This window comes from Triturus cristatus, chromosome 4_1 (assembly GCF_964204655.1).
Source record: "Triturus cristatus chromosome 4_1, aTriCri1.1, whole genome shotgun sequence".
Classification (NCBI taxonomy): domain Eukaryota; kingdom Metazoa; phylum Chordata; class Amphibia; order Caudata; family Salamandridae; genus Triturus; species Triturus cristatus.
In genome coordinates, this window is record NC_140585.1 from 795,254,736 (window position 1) to 795,275,760 (window position 21,025).

The following is a 21,025-nucleotide window of genomic DNA, read 5'->3' on the forward strand; positions in this document are numbered from 1 at the left end:
ACGGTAGCAGGGCAACTGGGCAGTAGACTAGCAGTCCCACATGCAGGGCAGCAGTCCTTTTGAGACTTCCACAGGTCCAGACATGTACTGAATAATTGGGTCTGAGGATCCAATATTTAAACTTGGTGCTAGTTTTGAATTAGGGGAAGGTTCTGGAGGTTTTCCCCCTCCGAGCTGTATGGAATTTCTTGACTCTTTGCCCTGGCCTCAGCTTGTCTGGGAGCACAAAAGGCTAGGGTCAAACCCTTTGTTAGTGTACTCAGAGTCTTTGTGATGTGCAAATGTGGTAAGTTACAGCTCCTCCCCCTCATCAAGTTAGAGATAGCCCATCATGCTAACACCTATTCCCCCTTTGTCTCACTGTCTTGTAGAAATAAACAAAGGCCAACTGCCAGCTACACCCAGTCATGTGACCCAGGATCTATGCTGCAGCCACCAAATGGTTAGGACAAGAAAATGCCAACTTTCTAAAAGTGTCATTTTTTAGAATTGTGATTTAAAATCCAACATTACCATTAAATAGAGTTTTAAAAAAATGTTGTTGGTTTTATGAATCTGCCCATATGAGCAGCACATATGTGCGATAACACCAGTATAATCATAAATAGGGCTCCCGGTTTTATGGTATTTATCTTTTTGCCATTTCCGTCTGTATTTATCCATATTTATTTTTTGGGCTTTTTTTCTGTATTTATCCATATTTATTTTTGCCACAAGCAAAAGGCGACGCTACAGCTAGTATTTTTCCACATTTATTTACATTGACAAGGCACACCTGCGCCCGGTTGTTATTGGGCAACACAATACATTCAGCTGAAAACTTTGCCATTGTAGTACAAGCACATCTGTTTTTACCCACGTACTTTCCCAAATCAATCTTGCCGCACAACAGTGTTGTATTGATTCAAAACATTCACAACAAAAAGTATGAAGATACTTCACACATATTTTGGGGTTCATTGACGAGCCCCTATTTAAATGTGGCATTAAAAAAGCGAATAAAACATTTTCCGCTTCAACTCTTTGGGTACTGTGCACAAACATGTAAAGAAAACATTGAGGGGGTGAGGACGTCTGGTGACTTTTGGAGCTGAGGAACTGGGTTCGAGCGAACCTGGGCGTCGGCTCAGCATCCTGTGATACTACATGGCATGTTAAAAGAAAGAAATACCCTTTTTGCATTTTGACCCACGACCAGCCCCTACGTGGATGCTTGTGCTGGCTAGTTCACGCCGGCTTCCCAGAGGAATCCATCCAGGAGTTGTCAAGATGCAAAGGCTATTATTTCTTTCTTTAAACATGACAAGTGTAATCGCTTCACCTTATGTACTAAGGTGAGCGATTCTGCGTGTCATGTTCTAAGAAAGAAACACCTGGGCCTCTTGTGCATTTTGACTTCCACCCCGGCGCCCGCTCACACTTGTGGTGCCCAGAAGGAAAGGAGAAGAGCCTATGCAAAGGGGGCGGGAGGGGCAGGAGAAGAACCAATACGATGGGGCCGTGCCCGCACCACAATAAAGCAAATACAGCAAAGCACAAGGATAATATTCCATAAAAATGAATATAGTATGGTACTCACTGTAATGCTACATACATGAATGAAAACATCTCATCTATTTAATCTCTATGATATACAGTTAAATTACAGTGTTTCCACTGTGCGGTTGCCACTTATGACTTGGCAGTAATAACAGACCATTAACAAACTTGATGACAGAATCAATTCTCCCAGAGCAGAAATAAGCAATTAACCATCTTTCGCCTATTACGTTTTGTTTGAGCCTGCTGCAGCTTTTCTATGTAGGGCTTATTAATTAATCTTTAAGGCAGCACGTATAGCGTTTCACTTCCCAGCATTTTATTTAAAAAAGGGCATTCCTAAATAGATGCAAGCAATAGATATTGCATCTATAAATAAATTATGCAGAGCTGAGAGCAGAGATGGGGGTTACACATTATCATTGTCAGCCTGCCCTGTAAAGGCTGAGGCGGGAGTGCAGCTGTTGGCTTTGTGATTGGGGGCTTCTGCGTGTTCCATTGTTCGTGTTTAGGGCTGGGGGGCAGGGCGAAATGTTGTGTATGTGTGCGTGTGTGCATGGATAACATTTGGCAGCATCAACGATTGCACTGATAGACTCTGCGTGGCTGTGTTATCAGTCCTCAGGGGACGGGACAGTCTGTCTGTCGAGGGTCCTAGCTCCCAGCTCCCTCCCTGACTCAGCAGTTCTGCCGACCACGAGCAACGTGTCACCGTCAGCGCGCGCCAGCTGGACCCTGCCCAGATACGTCCACATACACTAGAACGTGTCAACAGATGGCGAAAAGGGACAAAAAGGGCACTTTCTCAAAACCGAATAAGTTATGTTAAAAACGTGTTGAGGCACGGCAGCGCGGCAACATTTACTCGTATTTTACCATTTATAAATATAAATACAGACAAAGGAAATATCGATTTCCGTCTGTATTTATATGTATAAATCGGTAAATACGGAAAACCGGGAGCCCTAATCATAAACCTGTTTCCATCCACCCACCCACTCTCTGCTGCAGTCATCATTATAAAGAGGGTTTTACATCACAGTTCTTTACACACCAAACTCAACATTCCTACATTCTCCCAAGGGGAGGTAGGTCTTACAGTTATTAATTTCTCCCTATTCGAGTGGAGGCAAAAGTTGATTGTGTTTTGATTGTTTTATAGGGTGGGCTTTATGGGAGTTGGTAATGATTGGGGAGGACTGTGTTCATTTTCTGTGCTTACCTGGTGGGTGGAGGGGGTTTGTTTACGGTTCCTTGAGCTATTTGGCAGCGGCACCAGTGGGGTTTTTGGGTGGGTGATCCAGCTTGAGAAGGGGGAGTAATGAAATGGAATGATGGCTATAAATATATGACATGGAATGTTTGTGGGATCAACTCATATGTGAAATTCTATAGGATGCAGACTTGCCTTCATAGGTATGGTGTGCACATTGCAATGTTGCAGGAGACACATTTATTGGAAAATGAGGTCCATAAGTTCATAAGAAGTTGAGGGGTCAGATGTTTACTGCCACGTACTCTACCTATGCCCTTGGGGTGAATATTTGGGTGGCTCTGCAGGTTCCCTTCCGGGTTCGCTGCTTTAAAGCAGACATAGAGGGACGGTATATCCTAGTGCATGGCCTGCCAGACGGCATGGAAGTATATCTGCTGAATGTCTATGCCCCGGATGTGGATGATGGTGGTTTACACCTGAAGTTGGGGCGGGAATTAATCCTGTATGTGGCCAGGGCCAGACTGGCCATAGCGGGCACCGGGCGTTTCCCCGGTGGGCCGCTAGGTTGGGGGCCTTTTTTGTTACAGGGCCGTTTTTGCAGCATCGCTGCAAAATCAGACCCTGTAACATAATCGGCCAAAACCGGCCTTGGCAAACAGCTCGGCTGCTCCCGGGGTCAGTTTTGGTTCCCAGTCCGGCCCTGTATGTGGGTGTACCTCTATTATTGGCTGGAGACTTTAATAGCGTGCTTGATGGCAATTTAGATAGACACCCTCCCAAGCCACACATGACGGACGGTTAATGCGCAATAATGGGCCGTCACTACATAGATTTGTGGCGTGCAACACACCCCAGGATGCTGGACTATACATATTACGCCCCTGCCTGGGAGGCTTATAGCCGGCTCGACAGGTTCCTGGTCTCTGGCGAGGTGGCGGCTGACAGGACCCGAATCCTGGGTCGCTTCCTTTCAGACCATGCTCGAGTGCTGCTGGAATGTGGGTGGGTGGAGTCCGACCGAGGGTTCCCCTTTGGTGTCTTCGGCTGGAGAAGCTGAGAGACACTTTGTTCCTGTAAGAACTCTGTGAGATGACTACCAGGTACTTCGATACCAACTGTTTGTCCACTGCTAAAAGAGGGCTGCAATGGGACACTTTTAAATTGTTGATATGTGTAGCGTGCCTGTCCACGGTTTGCGGTATGAGGCAGCAAAGAGAGAGGGAGCTGATGGAGGCAGAAGAGGTCCTGGTCGACCTTCAGTGCCCTGGTCCCAGGATCGATGCGGGTTCTGGACCCTTGGTATACTTTTTTCTTGTTTTTTGATTGAATCAGTTGTGAGTATAATTTTTACTCCCTAAGTGATAGATGTACTAAATTGAATAAGTTCCTTGTGGACATTTTCTTGTTTAATACAAATACCCAGTTCACAAGGACTTATGGGTGGCTCTTGTTTCTTATAAATATTGTTTACAACAGGACGGACACCGATCTTTCCAGATGGCTGACATAAATTAACATGTTGTCCACATAAAGGTAGACGATATGAGTGCGACCCCTGACTAGGATGCCCCACCAGTCAATATTACGTCACAGCTGTATTGCCAGGGGCTCCATTGCCAGGGCAAAGAAGAGTGAGAACAAAGAACATCCCTGCCTCGAACCTCACTCAGTAGGTATACCTTCGGAGACCACAGCCCCATTACGGACATGCACCATCGGTCAGTTGTAAAGCAGGCGGACCCACAAGATGAATCCTGGGTACAGCCCCCTCCACCCCGAGTGTTTCCCAGAGGTAGTCCCAACCAAGGGTATCAAAAGCCTTATTGATATCCAGCATGACTACAGCCGCCGACGTTGGTGCCTGCCACCGAATAAAGCACATGAGAGAGCCTCCGCAAATCCATTTGCGTATCTCTACCTGGCATAAAGCCACATTGGGCCTCATGAACAAGATAGGTCACCACACGTTCCAAGAGCATCGCCAAGGTCTAAGTCAATATGTTAGTGTCAAATCCCAGCATGGACAGGGGACGATAGGAGCTGAAGTCCATTTGATCATTGCCCGGTTTCAGAAGCATGACAGTTTGGGCTTCCGCATGGATGGTGGTAGAGAACTAGTACACCTGGGTACTTGAAGGGTCTCCAGTAAACAAAGCAATAAGAGCCCAGCAAACACCTGTTAATTTTCCACAGGAAGCCTGTCCAGGTCCAGGACTCAGCAGCGTGCCATGTCCTCAATAGCTTCCTGCAATTCCTCAATGAGGAGGGCCTCCTCACGACCCCTACCCTGCGCCTCCGTGAGGCGTGGGAGTTACAAATCATCCAAGAATCTCCCAGGCTCAGCTGGGGTGACCAGTGGGCCTGCACCATACATCGTCGCTTCCGCTTCAAGAGCCATCCCAAAAGTCTCCCAGATGTATCCGTCTACCAGTGAACAGCTGCCAATACCCACATCTGGTCAGGCAATCCAGCCTGTAGCAAATGGTCCATTGCGGCTGTCTATGTGAGTAACTCGTACGATTAAAGTGATTAAACTGGCATACTTTATTAAGAAATATTCCAGCTTGTCGTATCGATTTAATCCTCGCCTTACATCTTTCGCAGAATCCTTATACAGATATCGCACCCGTTTTTATCTATCGACGTGTCTTTAAATTGGGAATCAAGCTGAGAGTACGGACACAGCGGACCAAATAGATGTTCAAGTGAGTGACTCTTAGATGGATAGAACTGTAGCAACTGATGTCTTGCTTCAGTACATAGCACTGAGTTAATATACGGTTCCTTGCTATGTGTATCACGCTAGGGCTCGCCGCTATTAGAGTGGTAATCGACCATTAGGTCGTTTTAAACAAGCTGAGATTTTAACCACTAGTCATGTGTGCCCCGTATTAAGATAATATTTAAGATACAATTTAAATGATGGCCCCTTATGAGAGAGGTCATTACTAATTGACCATTACAATAGCTCGTTAATTCTGAGATAGGCATAGTAATTTAGAGATGTGATTGCACTTTGGCTATGTACCACAAGTCTGTTATATACTACAAGATCGCCTATGATTTTCTCATTATAGGCTATATTGGATACGATCAAGCGCAATCAGTCGCCTTATCCCTATTCCTTGTCGTGAATACCAATAGGTAAGCCAACCATTAACCTGGAATCTTTACATTAACCACTAGTGGGTCCAATTTATTATCGGCACTTACAATTCACCCGTTTTCAGTCCCCAGATAATTGTCCTGAAGAGACCCCATATCCAGAGTGGGTTGAAACGTCGTCGACACCAACCAAGGGAGAGCAAAAAAGATTCGTTATATTGTCATATGCCTCTCATTGTTGTTTTTAAGACCTTCTAAATATTATGTTCACCTTGTAGGCTATGATCACTTCACTGGGTTTTATTATTATTTTTCACCTTTTCACTTTTTTCATTTGTGCCTGAAAAAATATAAATTGCTTGTGATACAATTGTGATTTATGGAATAAATTACATTTACTTCGGCTGAAGTAAATAAGCTCTCCAGGCTATTTAAGTAGTTGCATTTATTGTATTTTCCTTTGGCAAAGTTGAATAATCCTTGGTATACTTTTTTCTTGTTTTTTTATTGAATCAGTTGTGAGTATAATTTTTACTCCCTAAGTGATAGATGTACTAAATTGAATAAGTTCCTTGTGGACATTTTCTGTTGTAAACAATGGCCTCCTTCGGGAAGGTCTCTGACTTACACATCAACCGCCAGAGGTTGGATCTCTTCCCGTTGGTGGGACTGATCGGGTTAGATGCTGCTGCCCTCCCTGTGACGGAGCTCCATTGTAAGTGTGACCACTTCAGCTACCTGGGCATACAGGTGGACACAGCTGAAACCAACTATGCCCTAATCATGGGGACAGTCTTCACTAGACTTGAGGTTTCTATCCACTTCAGGAATCACCTTCCATTATTGGGAGAGTGGCATAGAGAAGGATGGTTCTGTTCCCACACTGTCTCTGTCTTGCAAAACTCCCTCTGCTGTATGCCACGGGCTACTTGTTAGACTGACCAGCCTTCTGATAACCCTGGTGTGGGCTGGCGGGCAAAGCAGGGTGAAGTTGGAGGTGCTAAAGCTGGATGTGGAGCTTGTGGACCTGGGTCTTCTGGACCTACGATTGTATTATTTTGCAGGATTATGCCATGGTGCACAAAGAGCCTGAATGGTGATAAGGCCTTGCTAGCCGAATGGGGCGAGGTAGCAGAGCTACCGGGGTGTCTGATGGAGATTCTGGAGTCCCATCCAGCTGTCCGTTTATAGGCTGTCAGGTTGCAGAGGTGTGGGAGCAGGCGGTCACTCTGGTGTTTCGCGGGCCCCATACGCTAGACTGTTGCCCCTTATTTGGTTACCTTGTTTTCGATGGCTACAAGAGGTGATGGATCTTAAGCAATGGTATGCTGCGAGTGCTCCACAACTAGAGACCTATGTCATAATGGCACCTTCCTCATGATAGAAGAAGCGCAGGACTGCTATCAGCTACAACCTGGTCAGTATCTACAGTCTGCTAAGATTTCACACACGGACCTTCGAATATATGGTTACTTTAACCGGCGGAACAAGAAAAGTCGCAGACACTACAGATTCTGGTACACCCAGATGCCATCAGGGGGGGTGATCTAACGCATATGCCAGGAGCTGAAAGCTGGATGTGGGGTGGACGTGATGAGGATTTGTGACAGGTGGTCGGCAGACCCCCAATACACCTCAGGGATGGTGAGTGGCAACAGATCCGCAAGATTGCCAGCAATGCACGCTGCAAACTCATGCTGTTCCACAACTTGCACCGTACAATATCTGTTGCCTCAGCAATTGCATAGTTTTAATGTGGCGCACTCCCCAGCATGTTCTCGTTGCAGGCTGGAGCCGGCGATGTTCCTTCATATGACTTGAGACGGTGCGAGGCTGCAGGTTTATAGGCATGGGATGTTGCCCGAGCTGTGGGAGGTCGTGTGGGTCCAGATCGAGTCCTCAATCAAGCACTGCCTGCTGGGCGTAGTACTGACCCCAACAACTGTGACACAAATGCATCATAAGTTTGTCTTGCTGGGACTGGTGCTAGCCATGCATAGCTTTGCAATACATTGGACGCGACCCTGCCCTCCCAAAAGTTGGTCAGATGGAGAGCAGGCTTGCGTGAGTGGAGTACGGTGGAGGAGCTACAGCTAAATTGGTCCACACTGATGAGAGCATGTAGAAGCACCTGGAGATATGGGTGAGATGCTGGAAGGACTGGTAGCCGAGGAGACACAGCAAGCTACACCCTCTGAGCATTCATAGCTCGCAGAGTAGGCAGTGCACCCAGGGGCCTCAAGGGCAGATTCCCCAGATCGCTGAACTGTGTGTAGCTGAGTCTGAGTGTTTGGGGTTGTGTGGATGGGTGAATGGACAGATGAAGGAGGATTGTGTGAGTGTCTAGAATTGTATATCCATAGGCGGAGTCTGATTGGGAATAGGCCTATCTCTGTAGTTGCTGCAGCAGCTGTGTGTCAGTGGGAGTAAGGTAGTTTTCAGTGGGTGGTCTCTGAATCTCCTTGACCATCTGGCTCCTGCCTCCCAGAGAGCCTCCCCCCCCCAGACCCCTGTGTCCCTGATTCTGCCCTCCCCTCCATTATGTACGACTGCCCTGGGAGGACGGACACTCGTTGGTCTGCTACTGCCACTGCTGGTAGGTATTGCATTATTGTTTGGAGGGGTTTCGTCTTTAAATTTGTGCATTTCTTGCTTCCTATCCTGCTACGGCATCATATTCTCGCACTACTGTGCACCTGCGCTGCACCAGCTGTAATTTTATTGCATATGGTTTGGGTTCCCCAAGACTGCCTGATGAAGAGAGCCATGGTCTACAACGCTGGATCACCAGAATGTATGCTTCTTGTATAATTCTGGCTGTATCAGGTTATAATGTTCTGCCTTTTGTGCTACTACTTACTGTATGTGCCATTCTGTGGCATTTTACACTGTGCGATTACTGAATTAATACAAGTTAAAAAAAAAATACTCTTAAGCCTAGGACTTATGTTACCAAATTGTCAGTGAGCCCAATTTGAGTAGAAATACAAATTTCCACCCAATTCGTCTTATGGGAAATGTCGCAAGACTTTACCCTCACAGACACATATTGGCCAATGAACACCTAGTGGAATCTGTCTATTCAAAACAAGTGCCCAGAATATGGTAAAACATCCAGGAAGCGATGCAGTTTCTGCACTAGTTTTTCATAGTCAAACCATCTGTAATGGTAATTCTGGGAGCAGTTTTACTGCTTCAGTATTACAGCAGATCTCGTAATGCTGGCCTTAATACAGTCCTGGGGGACTGAACTCTCCATTGAAATGCCCCCAAAAAGTACCTGGTGCCATACTGCATTAACTTTGCACTGCTGTAATAAAAAGTTACTTCTGTCAGTTGGAGCTGACAGCTAAAAACATGTAAAATACACCTGATATATTTACACAGTTTCTCTCAATACAAGTCAACGTAACATGACCATGTGACAGAAATTTACTATTCTTAGCGAATATTTATTCAATGTGCAAGTGTCGGGGTCTTCCCCTCAAGGATATGCCGGATGGCCATAGAGTGGAGATATCATTCATGTTCTCATTAAGAAACCCTGCTACAGCTGACTAGGGCTCTAGAGAACCCATACAAATGACAGAAATTGGCAGTGGATCTGGTAAAAGTCAGTTTCTTGGGGTCAATGCTGCTGCATCTAAAAAGAGAATGTGACTATTCAGAACAGCTTTTATTACTTAATCCCAATTAAATGAATGTGTTTGATCCCATAATTTACTTATGTAATGCCATTTTTATCCAGTCGTGGACATCTGTTGGTAACGTTTTAACAAATCGTTTAAACCTATAACATGTTGCAATATGTGCTTAGGTCCTTTTTTTGTTGACCTGTGTTTACAGAAACAAGCAGTTGTCCAAGCTGAAGGAGGAAGGCTTTGATAAACCAGTTATTCTTCATCACTACGGGGAAACCAGGAAAGATGCCTTCTCCAAGTTCAAGAAGACCATGAAAAGCTCCCACGCTCCTGTGCTCGTGGATGGGAAACCCCAGATCCCGCAAATCAAACAAAGCAACCCAGCCTTAAAAAAGCTGCACTACTCGCTGATTGATGGCTCCTCTTTGACATAGTATCCTTTAGCTGGAACCGCTTCTTTTGACGGTGCATTCTTTTGGCTGTCTTTTTTTTTACTTTATTTTTCCAATGTTCTCATTATACATAATGCAGGAATGATGGTTCACTGTTGTACAAGGTTACATATCATCAGTTAATGCTGTCACACGTTATACAAAGTTACATGTCATTTTTCACCGTAGTCTCACGTTCTTACAATGAGCTGTTGATGCAGCGCGGAGTGCAAAATCCCTCCCTACTGCCACGGACTAAAAGATCTCACACACACACACTATCTATACATTCGCTGGTGGGGCCCATAACACCAACGCACTCTTACCATTAGTCCGTGCGAGAGGCGATTTATCCTTCCAAACGCTGAATAATAAGGGAGGAAGATACCACTTTACCCTAATGAGCAACACACCTACAAACCGTTCTCATACTCATTAGGCCCTATATTCCACATTTGGTATTATCCTCCTAACCGGGACGGATCTGTTAGTTGTAGTTTTAGTGAAATCCTAATTCTCTAATTAACCTTTACATTAACACATTTCAATGAATAAACAACCCGACTCATTTCTGAAGATGTTCAAATCCAAATTTATATTAATATTGCAGATTAAATCATTCATTTTATCAAGTTGCCATTCATATTTACCTATTCTGGCTAAAGTAGTCCTCCATGTCAAATCTGGTAGTCTCGCAATTCTATGCCCATCAACTTAGCAGGTTAAGTTCATCAGGAATTTGGGCATTAATTCAGTCCGTCAGAGATTTAGGCTAACAGCTGTCCTGCAGTGTCACCGTCCTCTCCGTCAGCATATCATCAGGAAATCGAAAAGCGCGCTAAACACCTCTCTATTCTATCATAATTTATAGTAAAATCAATATCAGAATGTATCAAAGTTTGGGCATCCGAGTTCGCTGATTGGACAATCAGGGATCATCCTTTTGGTTTCTCACGAAAGTGTCTTTTGGGTTATGACCCTTGTCAGTTCCGGTTCACACAATAGTCTTTGTTTGGAATATTTGGACGGCGTTCCAGACTGTCCTTGAAAGGTACATGTTCATCTGGGGTCAGGTTCAGGCCACAGTTGCTAGCGGTGACGCATGCGCACTTCACCCCGAACTTTGAGCAATGGAGCCGGTTTCATCGGATACAGGAGTCAGCCATTTTGTGGCCACTCGAAATGGTCAACTTAAGCAAAGAAACACAAAAACGTAATTAATACATAGAAATGACTAATTAAATGTTATTCCCTCGCTAATACCCATATGTGTGTATTTATCTTGCAAAAGCAACACTCAATGCGATTTATACTTACAAAATAAAGCACGAATCAGAATTACACCACTAAAGCAACATATATCATGCAACATTCTATTAATCTATCATTAATATGCGTACGGAATTTAGTTCACGTCATTAATTAGGCCATGCAGATGCAAATCCCACGTGTATTTCGGTCATTAATAAGGTTGGTTAGTTATTTTCATATCACTCCAAACCATTAGTACGATTATAATTAATTAATTAATCTGATTAATAAAATGACATGCAAAATGGGGTGGGTATACAAAAATGTGCATAAACCGCTCCAGCAATCCCCCCTTTGGTGATTTTATCACCACACCACCCAAAATTTTGTTCTGTCTTTACGGAATCTTTAAAATGTTTTCTTGCTCATAATCATAATTCAGTTTCACCCATTTCTTCTCTTTTTGCAGGTTTATAAATACTCTCCTTCCATTCTTCTAATGTTATCTCTTCCAAATCTCTATCTTGTTTCTTATCTTTTCTTTTTGAATTTTCTCTTTTTATTCTTTTCTTATTTTTCTTGTTTCTACAGCACATACAACATAATCTTATCATTAAAACTATGCAGATTACACATGTTAATGGAAATAATATTTTACCTATAAGTGTACTACCTATTTTTACTAAGAAATTCTTAATAGCAGCTATTTTCTTTCCAATTCTATCCCAAACACTTTCAATCTCCAGTGGTGCAAGTTCATCATGTAATTCAGTAATATTCTTAAAATAAGTTTTCAGATCTTTGCTCCCGTCAGGAATGTAAGTACAACAATGTTGAACTTTCAGCATTCCACAGACTCCACCCTCTTTTGCCAATAAAATATCAAGGGCAAGTCGATTTTGCATTACCATAGCATGCATGGCAACCATTTCAGTATTAACCAATAAAAATCCTCCAGCGGTGCTTGTTGACAAGCGATCCACTACTGTTGACAATTTTCTAATTTTGTTTGCATTCAGAGTTATTCCCACTGCTGGTATCAATGCCTGAAAAATATCACCTACAATTTCTGACCAAGATTCTCTCTTGGTCCTAGCTAAATGATTACTTAAGCTATGTACACCATCTTCTCCTCTATCCATATGAAAGATTTTTGGAAAGACCAGGCCTATGTAACATGTGCCATACCAATGGTCTGGCAAACGATAATATGCCCTGTTCCCACAAATAAAATATAATCCAGGAAAGACAAGATCTCTTCCACCTTTGAATCCCCATCCACCCATGATTCGATATGTATCATGGCACTCACTATTACCTAAAAAATAATTATCATACGTAGTTTGATTCCTTCGAATGCAAACTTTCCCTTTCTGAGGCCAATCTAAAGCTATAGTTGGACTAGCTTCTCCTTTCCAATGTTTTTCTTTCTCTATATCCCAGATTGTTTTCTCAATTTTCCCTTCTGCTGCTTTCTTTTGCATTTTCAATCTTCTTTCCTCAACCATGTCTAGGAATGTCTTTTCCTCCTTCTTCAAACTGCATGTTAAATTGTTTCTAAAAATATACTCTAATGTTCGTTCATTAGTTTTCAAAAAGAATTCACCTAATACCTTAGCAGGCTTTACTTTGTTCAATTTGTTATAAGAAGGCACTTGTGCAAAAATGTTATATACATCTGAAAAATAATATTCTAATTTTCCTGTCTCATAAAACAAACTAGCTATCACACTACATGTTATACCATACGTTGCTGGAAGGTGATGATATGTCACTCCCTCAGAAACAGATGCAAGTAACTGCATGCATACGTAGCAGTCCCGTACGTCCATTGTCTTTACATATTCATACAATAATTTTGAAAACACATTATTAGAAAAATCTGTTATTGACCTATCTTTATGCAAATAATTTGTATCTATTCTAGTTGGAACTACCATTGAAATCTTCCCTATATCAGTTTTATTCTCACTATGTCCTTCTAAAGTGTCTATAGTAGCCTTAAAGGAAATGACAAGAGCAAGGATGCTCCATAAAAGCATTAATAATCCTGTACAACAACAACACATTTTACACCATCTCTTCATGAATGTACATCTACCTTTACTACTTTCTATGTTAGCCATCTTGTTAAAATAACCCGTGTCTTTTGACTTAGCCTCTTTTACTTCACAACTAGTTTTTCTAACCTAAGGTTCTAACACCTATTTGGTTCTACCAGTCACTATTTTTAATTCAATATCTTGTTTTCTTCATCAATAGTTCTCTTAACTTATTCAGTTTGGCATCTCATCGTTCTTTACTCTCCTCTCGTCTTCCAAATATGGATTTTCCTGAACTTCCGTTTCTTCTTCTCCAATGTCGGACAAGAGAACTCTCAGGATTTCCAATTCTATTTCATCCTCAACCACTTTCAGTACAGCCTCCTCTGGATTTCCTTGACTATCTTCCTCTTCTCCCTGTTCAGGCAGAGCTACGTACGTCCATTCTGGTGACTTATACTTCTGGTTAGGTTTCCTTGTTCTTCTACTCTCTTTGGCTTCAGTTAATTCGTCTTCTTTTGATTTTTCTTGACTTGTCACTTCATTCACCTGTTCAGCTCTTGGTGAATTCACTCTTGTCAATCGATATCTCAGTTTCTTTATTTTATTGGGCCAAACATCATCTCTTGCAACTCTTTTTACTTTACTTCCTTTGTCATTCTTTTCATTCCTCCAAGCTCTCTTTCTTAGAACTTGACCTTCAGGTATTTCATTTTCACTCTCTTCAGACTCTGTCTCAACTTGCTTTGTCTTTTCATCGACTTCTTCTTCCACCACTTGTTTTGTTTTCCCTACTTCTGTCCCTCCTCGGGTCTCCGGCACGCAATCTTCCTGCTGGCTACTTGTCCCTTCACCTAACTCGTTGTTGCAGTTCCCTACACCTCCTCGGGGGTCTTCCGCAGAAATCTGTCCCTCTCTCTCTGTACCTGTCCCTTGTTCACTTAGATTTGTTACTTCAGGTGGAATTTCTCTCAGTCTCTCATCTGGTACTTGCTTTTCACGAATTTCTTTTTTTGCATCTTCAGTACTCTTTCCTCTTTTCTTCCTGTGTTCTTTCTTGGAACCCTGCGCTTCTTGCTCGTTTCCAGAATCACTAGATTCGGAAATCTGCAATCTTCTTCTCAGAGCGACACTTCTGGGGACTAAAGCTGATCTTTGTTCTGTTTCCCCCCTTTCAGAGTTTCCTTGTGTCTTTGACCCTTCGTCATCTGATTCAGTGCTTGATTCTGATTCATCAAAGTATTCTTTTCCTGTGCTGTCCATTGGATTTGGAATTCTCAAGGTATGACTAGCATGGATCCAGTTTTTCAGTCCAGCACACTTCACAGCTGTGGTCGTGGTCAAAATGACTTGTCGTGGTTTTCCCCACCTTGGAACCAGGCAATTTCTTCTTCTGTGGACTTTTATCCTTACCCAGTCACCTGGGCTCAGATCATGGGCTTGCTTCTTTTCAAGTGTGGTGGCATCTGGTCCAAACTGATGAAACACAGAATGAACTGCGTCAGCCAGGCCTTTACAGTATTCCAACACCATGTCATCAGAAATTGTCATCAGCTTGTTGACTGGTATAAACACATGTCTCATTGCACGTCCCATGATTATTTCATGAGGACTCAATCCTGTGGTTCTGTCTGGAATGGCCCTGATTGTCATGAGTACAAGAGGCAAGACATCAGGCCATTTCATACCTGTGGCCAAACACATTTTCCCTATTCTATTTTTGATAGTACCATTCATCTGTTCAACCACACCAGAAGCCTCTGGTCGGTAGGCACAATGTAGTTTTTGTTGTACATTCAATGCTTCACAAATTAATCCTACAGTCTCATTATGGAAATGTCCTCCTCGGTCTGACTCAATTGTCACTGGGAACCCGAACCTGGGGATGAATTCTCTCAACAGTAGCTTGGCTACTGTCAACCCATCATTTCTTCTTGTTGGGAATGCTTCCACCCACCTGGAGAATAGGCAGACTACTACTAAAACATACCTCAATCTGTTACAGGGAGGCATCTCAATGAAATCTACCTGCATTCTGGTGAAAGGCCCTCCTTCTCGACCTATTGTTCCCAGACTCACTACTGTCTTCCTGCCAGGATTGTACTGCTGACATATTAAGCATCTCTGACAAAGACTCTCTGCCACAGGTCTGAATTTTGCATTGTACCAGGTCTGCTTAAATGACCTGATCATAGCATCTCTCCCAATATGTCCCTGGCCATGATACATCCGTGCCATGGTAGACATCATGCTATCAGGCATAACTGGTCTTCCATCTCGATAGACCCACACATGATCCTTTTCCCTTGGGGCACATCCTGCTTTTACCCACTGTCTCATTTCCTCATCTCCTGCCTCATCCTGCAATTGTTTTACCTCTTCCCAAATTCCCACAATGTTAGTGAACATCAATGAGCAAGAAGATATTTCTCTTTCCTTAGCCCGATTGACCGTATTCTGATTTCGTGCACAATACTGCACCATGTCATTGGCGTACCTGTTCCCGGTGGCAATGTAATCACCACCTTGACTATGTGCAGCACACTTTACAACAGCCAATTGTTTAGGCAGCTGTATCGCCTCAAGCAATTTTCCAACCACTTCTGCATTCTTAATGGGAGTTCCACTCGAGGTCAGGAAACCTCTTTGCAGCCATAGTTGGCCAAAGTCGTGGACAACTCCAAAGCCATACTGGCTGTCAGTTATCACAGTCACTCTCACACTCTTCCCAATCTTGCATGCTCTAGTCAAAGCCACAAGTTCAGCTACCTGGGCTGATTTCACTCCTTTCAAATATGAGGCTTCAATTACTGCTGCAACTGTGCATACTGCATACGCTGCACTCAGCACTCCTTCATCTGTTCTCAAACATGACCCATCAACGAACATCACAAAATCACTTTCTGTCAAAGGTACATCTTTTATATCTGGTCGTTGTTTGGTACAGAAATCAAGTACATCCAGACAATCATGATCAACTTCATCTCTTACCTCCACAATCTCATTATCAGGCAACAATGTTGCTGGATTCACATTCACACATCTTGCAAGACTCACATTAGTTGCTCCTAATATGACCTTCTCATACTTAGTCAGCCGACTGTGTGTCATATACTGAGTACGACTCCTTGTTAGCAGAATTGCTACATCATGGGGTACAAACACTTTCAATGGATAACCCATCACAATTCCTTCACTCTGCTCCAAACTTCGACATGTTGCAGCCACCGCTTTTAAACATTCAGGTAAACCTACAGCTACTGGATCTAGCATTGATGAAAAATATGCAATTGGCCTTCTCAATTTTCCATGTTTCTGGGTCAACACAGAAAGTGCACATCCATTTCTCTCACTGCAGTACAACTCAAATTCCTTTTCATAGTCAGGCATGCCTAATGCAGGTGCTTCACACAAACCATCTCTCAATTGTCTTAATGCTGCCAATTCTTCCCTGCTTAATTCAAGGGGGTATTTTACATCACTTCTCGTCAATCGCACCAAAGGCTTTGCAATGAAGGAGAAGTTCCCTATCCACTGACGGCAGTACCCTACCATTCCCCAAAACATTCTACTTCTCTTTGAGTCATGGGAGCTCTCATTCCTTTTATTATTCTGATTCTGTCTATGGTTATTTTCCTTAGTCCTTTCTCAATGTTGTGTCCCAGATACTGCACTTCCTTTTTACAAAACTGTAGTTTTGCAGGTGACACTTTAAGTCCTCCATCTGCCAAATGATTCAGTAAGGCTATTGTATCTACCTCACAGGCTTCACGTGTTTTTGACGCCACCAAAAGGTCGTCAATATATTGTACCAGTACAGAATTTTCTGGCATTTCTAGACTCTCCAAAGATCTCTTTAACAACTGATTGAATATTGAGGGGCCCTCTGTATACCCCTGTGGAATTCGGCACCATGCCAAATTACGCTCACCAAACCGAAATGCAAAAATTTGCTGACTGTCATGGTGCAATGGGATGGAAAAGAAAGCATGACATAGATCAATTACTGTGTACCATTCTGCATCATGGGGAATCTGATACAAAATCACTGATGGATTTGGTACAATGGGACAACATGATACCACCATTTTGTTCACCTTTCTCAAATCTTGCACTATCCTAAATTTCCCATTAGGCTTTTTCAGTCCCATTATTGGTAAATTACATTGACTACTCATTATTTCTCTCAAGATTCCTTGTCTGATCATTTTCTCTATTACAGGAGTTACACCTTCAATTATTTCAGGTGTCAATCTGTACTGTGGAACATTTGGATATGTTACTCCTTCTTTTACAGTTATTTTAACTGGGTCTACATTTCTCATCAATCCTACATCTTCTCCAGTGAAATCCCAAACCTCTGCTTTTACAGAGTTTCTCAGTTCTTTTGGTAATTCATCAGGGTTGAATACAGCATATGTTTCAGTAACTTCACTTTCTCTGTTAGCTCGGGTCATCTTATACAATACATCATCATCTGGCGTTTCAAAAGCTATTCCATCCGGAGTACAAAATATAGTGCAATTCATTTTGCACAACAGGTCCCTACCTAATAAATTCACAGGACTGGTGTTACACACCACAAATCGGTGCATTTCTGAAAATGTCCCTATGCTAACTTTCACTGGTTCTGTAAGATAGGTCTTAATTTGCCTGTTGGACACACCAACTACTTGGATCGTTTCATCCGAGAGAGGAAGATTCTTAACATAGGCTGATCTAACAGTTGATCGAGTAGCACCAGTATCCACTAGGAAAGTAATATTTTCATCATTAACCCTCCCATCTACAAAAGGTCCTGTCTGGTCTACTTCTAGAGTTGCGCCAAGTACGCACTCTTCTTCCTCCCTTCGGCACCGTCAATAGCTCTCTTCTGCGTCACTCTCATCACGTTGCAGCCAATACTGCGAGACAGCGCTAGCGCGCGGCAGTTTATTTACCTGTTCTTCATTGTAGAATCCCGATTCACTACTATACTTCTGTGTGTTTCTGCTCTGTGGAAAAGGCGGCTTTGGCACCTGATTCTGTGGGGGAACAACTTGCTGCTGTTGCTGCAGTTGACCACCCACCTCATGCTGCACCTGTGGGTTCAATGATGGATTTTCATTGTTAGTACTCGGAGGAAACTTACACTCGGATTTCCAATGCCCTATCCTGCCGCAATTATGACACGGAAATTTCTTTTTAGCTTCTTCAATGTTCCCTTTGTACTTCCCATTATTACATTTTGGCTTGGTCCCTGTTTGTTCCACCAATTGTGCTTCCTGTCTCTCCGCTACTTTTACCTGTTCCCACATTGCCTTCTCCTTTAACTTTAGCTGTTTTGCTTCAATTTCATCACTGAAGTATTTAGCATGTCTCAATACTTCATCTATTTTCTTGTTTTGCCAATCTACCGTATGCTGTTTAATCATATCACCAATTTCTGGTCGTAAACCATATACAAATCTGTATACAAAATGGCTCAAATCCTTTTCACTCAGATTCTCGTCTCCGCTAAACTGCTTAAAAGCTTGTATTAGCCTCTCATAGTACGCATGTACTGACTCTTTACTTTCCTGGTGTGTTCAATCAATTTTTTACCCAGTCTGTTTCTTTGGGGGGCACTTTATTTTTCAAAAATACCATAACCTGCTCATACTTCTTCATTACCTCAGGGTCTGATGCTCCTGTTTTAGGATCCCTAGGGCATTCCTTGGTTGGCCAATTTATCATTAATTTACACTCTGACCATAGGTCTGCTGGTACTATTATATCAAACAGACTATTCAAATCAATCCATAGTACTTTAGACAATTTTACAAATCTGTCTACCTGTCTGTACCACTCGACGGGCTTTTCGCGTAGTCGAGGGAAGTCATTCGTAAATGACAAAATATCATGTCTCGTCCATGGGACATGTACATATCCTCCTCCAGGAATCTCTCTCATAGGGCACTCTGTCACTACCTTCTCCTTTTCTCTCACAGGAAAGGCTGAAAATGTCTTATCTGAGGCATCATCGCGTTTTCTATACCACCTGCTTCTCCATTTATCCACGTCTCCCCATTTTCTCAGCAAAATGATTATGTCCTTAATTTGACCTATTCGTCCTGTGGTGTTCATGTTCTCAATGTCCTTTTCAGTGAATTCTACTCGATAAGGTTTCTGTAAAGCTTTTACCTTTTCCATATCAATACCCATTTCATTTGCTACTTCTTCTAACCTTTCATGCAAGTTTTTCGCTCTCCAGGTTGCACTTTTGCACAAAAATAATAATTCTTCATCCTGATAGGTTCTCAATTTTTCTGTCGGGATAGTCCCTACAATTAACTCTTCCAATACCATTCGTAGCTTGGCCACATCAATTGATTGGGATTCTTTGTCTTTTTTCTGCAAGCTTCTTAACCATTCACTTAACTCGTCTGTTGATGGTCCTACTGGTTTTTCTACACTTCCGTGTCCAAAATCATTTTGTGTTTCTGACACTGTCTCTATCATTGTCATACATCTCTCTGTACAATTCTGATCTACAAATGGATTATTTGTAATATTTGGTTCCATTACACTCATAGTTTGCTTCCATGGATTCTCATTATGTCTCACTTTTGGTTGTTCTACAGAGTTGCTATTTCTGTAAGGGACTGTCAAACAATGCTCACTGTCCTTCTGTTTTTCAAAAATGGGCATTACTGGAACTATTGTTACTGGAACAGTTACTGCTTCTAGATTCTTGGTCAATTCTCTTATTTTCTCAGTTAATTCCAGGGTTGTTTTTGCTAATTCTACAGAATTTTCTCCATCTGTTCTTCCTTCTGATCTCTTTTCTACTTCCCCGGTACCACTGTTTTTACTCAAGCTTAGCGATTCTGGTTCCGATTTTATAATTCGCACTGTTTCTCTCATTGGAGCACTTGGAGTTAACATTTCTGGTTCTGATCTATACGGTGGTGGATTTTTATAAAACATATCATCAAGAACATCATCCTCAGACTCATTCGCTCCATACCCTCTCGACTCCAAATTATGCCTCTTTTCCGCACACTTTCGACCTTCATTCTCTCCTACAGTTCTTACAGGGAACACACCCTCAGTCATGCTCGCATCTCGCCATCTTTTCATTCGATCACTATGTGTTTCATGTCCGTATGGTCTTCCAAACCAGTACCTATATCCTCTACCACTTCTGTTTCTTTCTCGTTCATGCATTTCGTCTTCCCATTCGGTCAAAGCCTCAAACTGTGTCGGTCTAGGTCTTGGCTCTAAATTCGTCATTCTTTCCCTTAAGTTTCTTAAAACAGCCAAATTAAATGAACCATGCTCTGGAAAAGCTAGTACTCTGTCGTCCTTGGTGTATCTCACCCAGTTATCCAACCAAATACAAGTATGATACCCATATTTCGCAATCATAAAGGATGCAGGGGTTTTTGGTGGAGGAAGTAACTGTCCTTCCCTAGTCTTAACTGGTTTGTCTTTCTTAAACCACTTCTTAATTCTCCCTAACCAGGTCTTTTTCTCCTTTTCTGGGAGGGTCGTAATACATTTTCTTGTCTTTCGCACAACGCTAGTCCCTCTTACAACTGTACCGCTAATCTATCCAATCACAGCGCGACTTCACACTAACGCACCTATTCAGAGCGTCCACGTCACTGTCACAGTCCTCGAATCCTAGCGCGACTCCCACTAACGCACCAATAAGGAGCGTCTACGTCACCCTGTTTCTTCTCCAATCCTAGTGCGGCGTACACCAACGCACCAATCCGGGGCGTTTCACAGTTCTGACCGACTGTCCAATCCCAGCGCGGTCGTTCTGACGTCAGC

The 21,025-nt window shown here is 42.8% G+C and overlaps 1 protein-coding gene across 1 annotated transcript in view; it reads left to right on the forward strand.

Annotated features, from left to right (window-relative positions):
• LOC146855554 (uncharacterized) overlaps window positions 1-21,025 on the forward strand; it is a 421,570-nt gene that overhangs the window by 107,783 nt on the left and 292,762 nt on the right. The window contains exon 8 of the mRNA XM_085653381.1: window positions 9,707-9,934. Coding sequence (XP_085509507.1) covers window positions 9,707-9,934 — 228 coding nt within the window. The remainder of the gene's footprint in view (window positions 1-9,706; window positions 9,935-21,025) is intronic.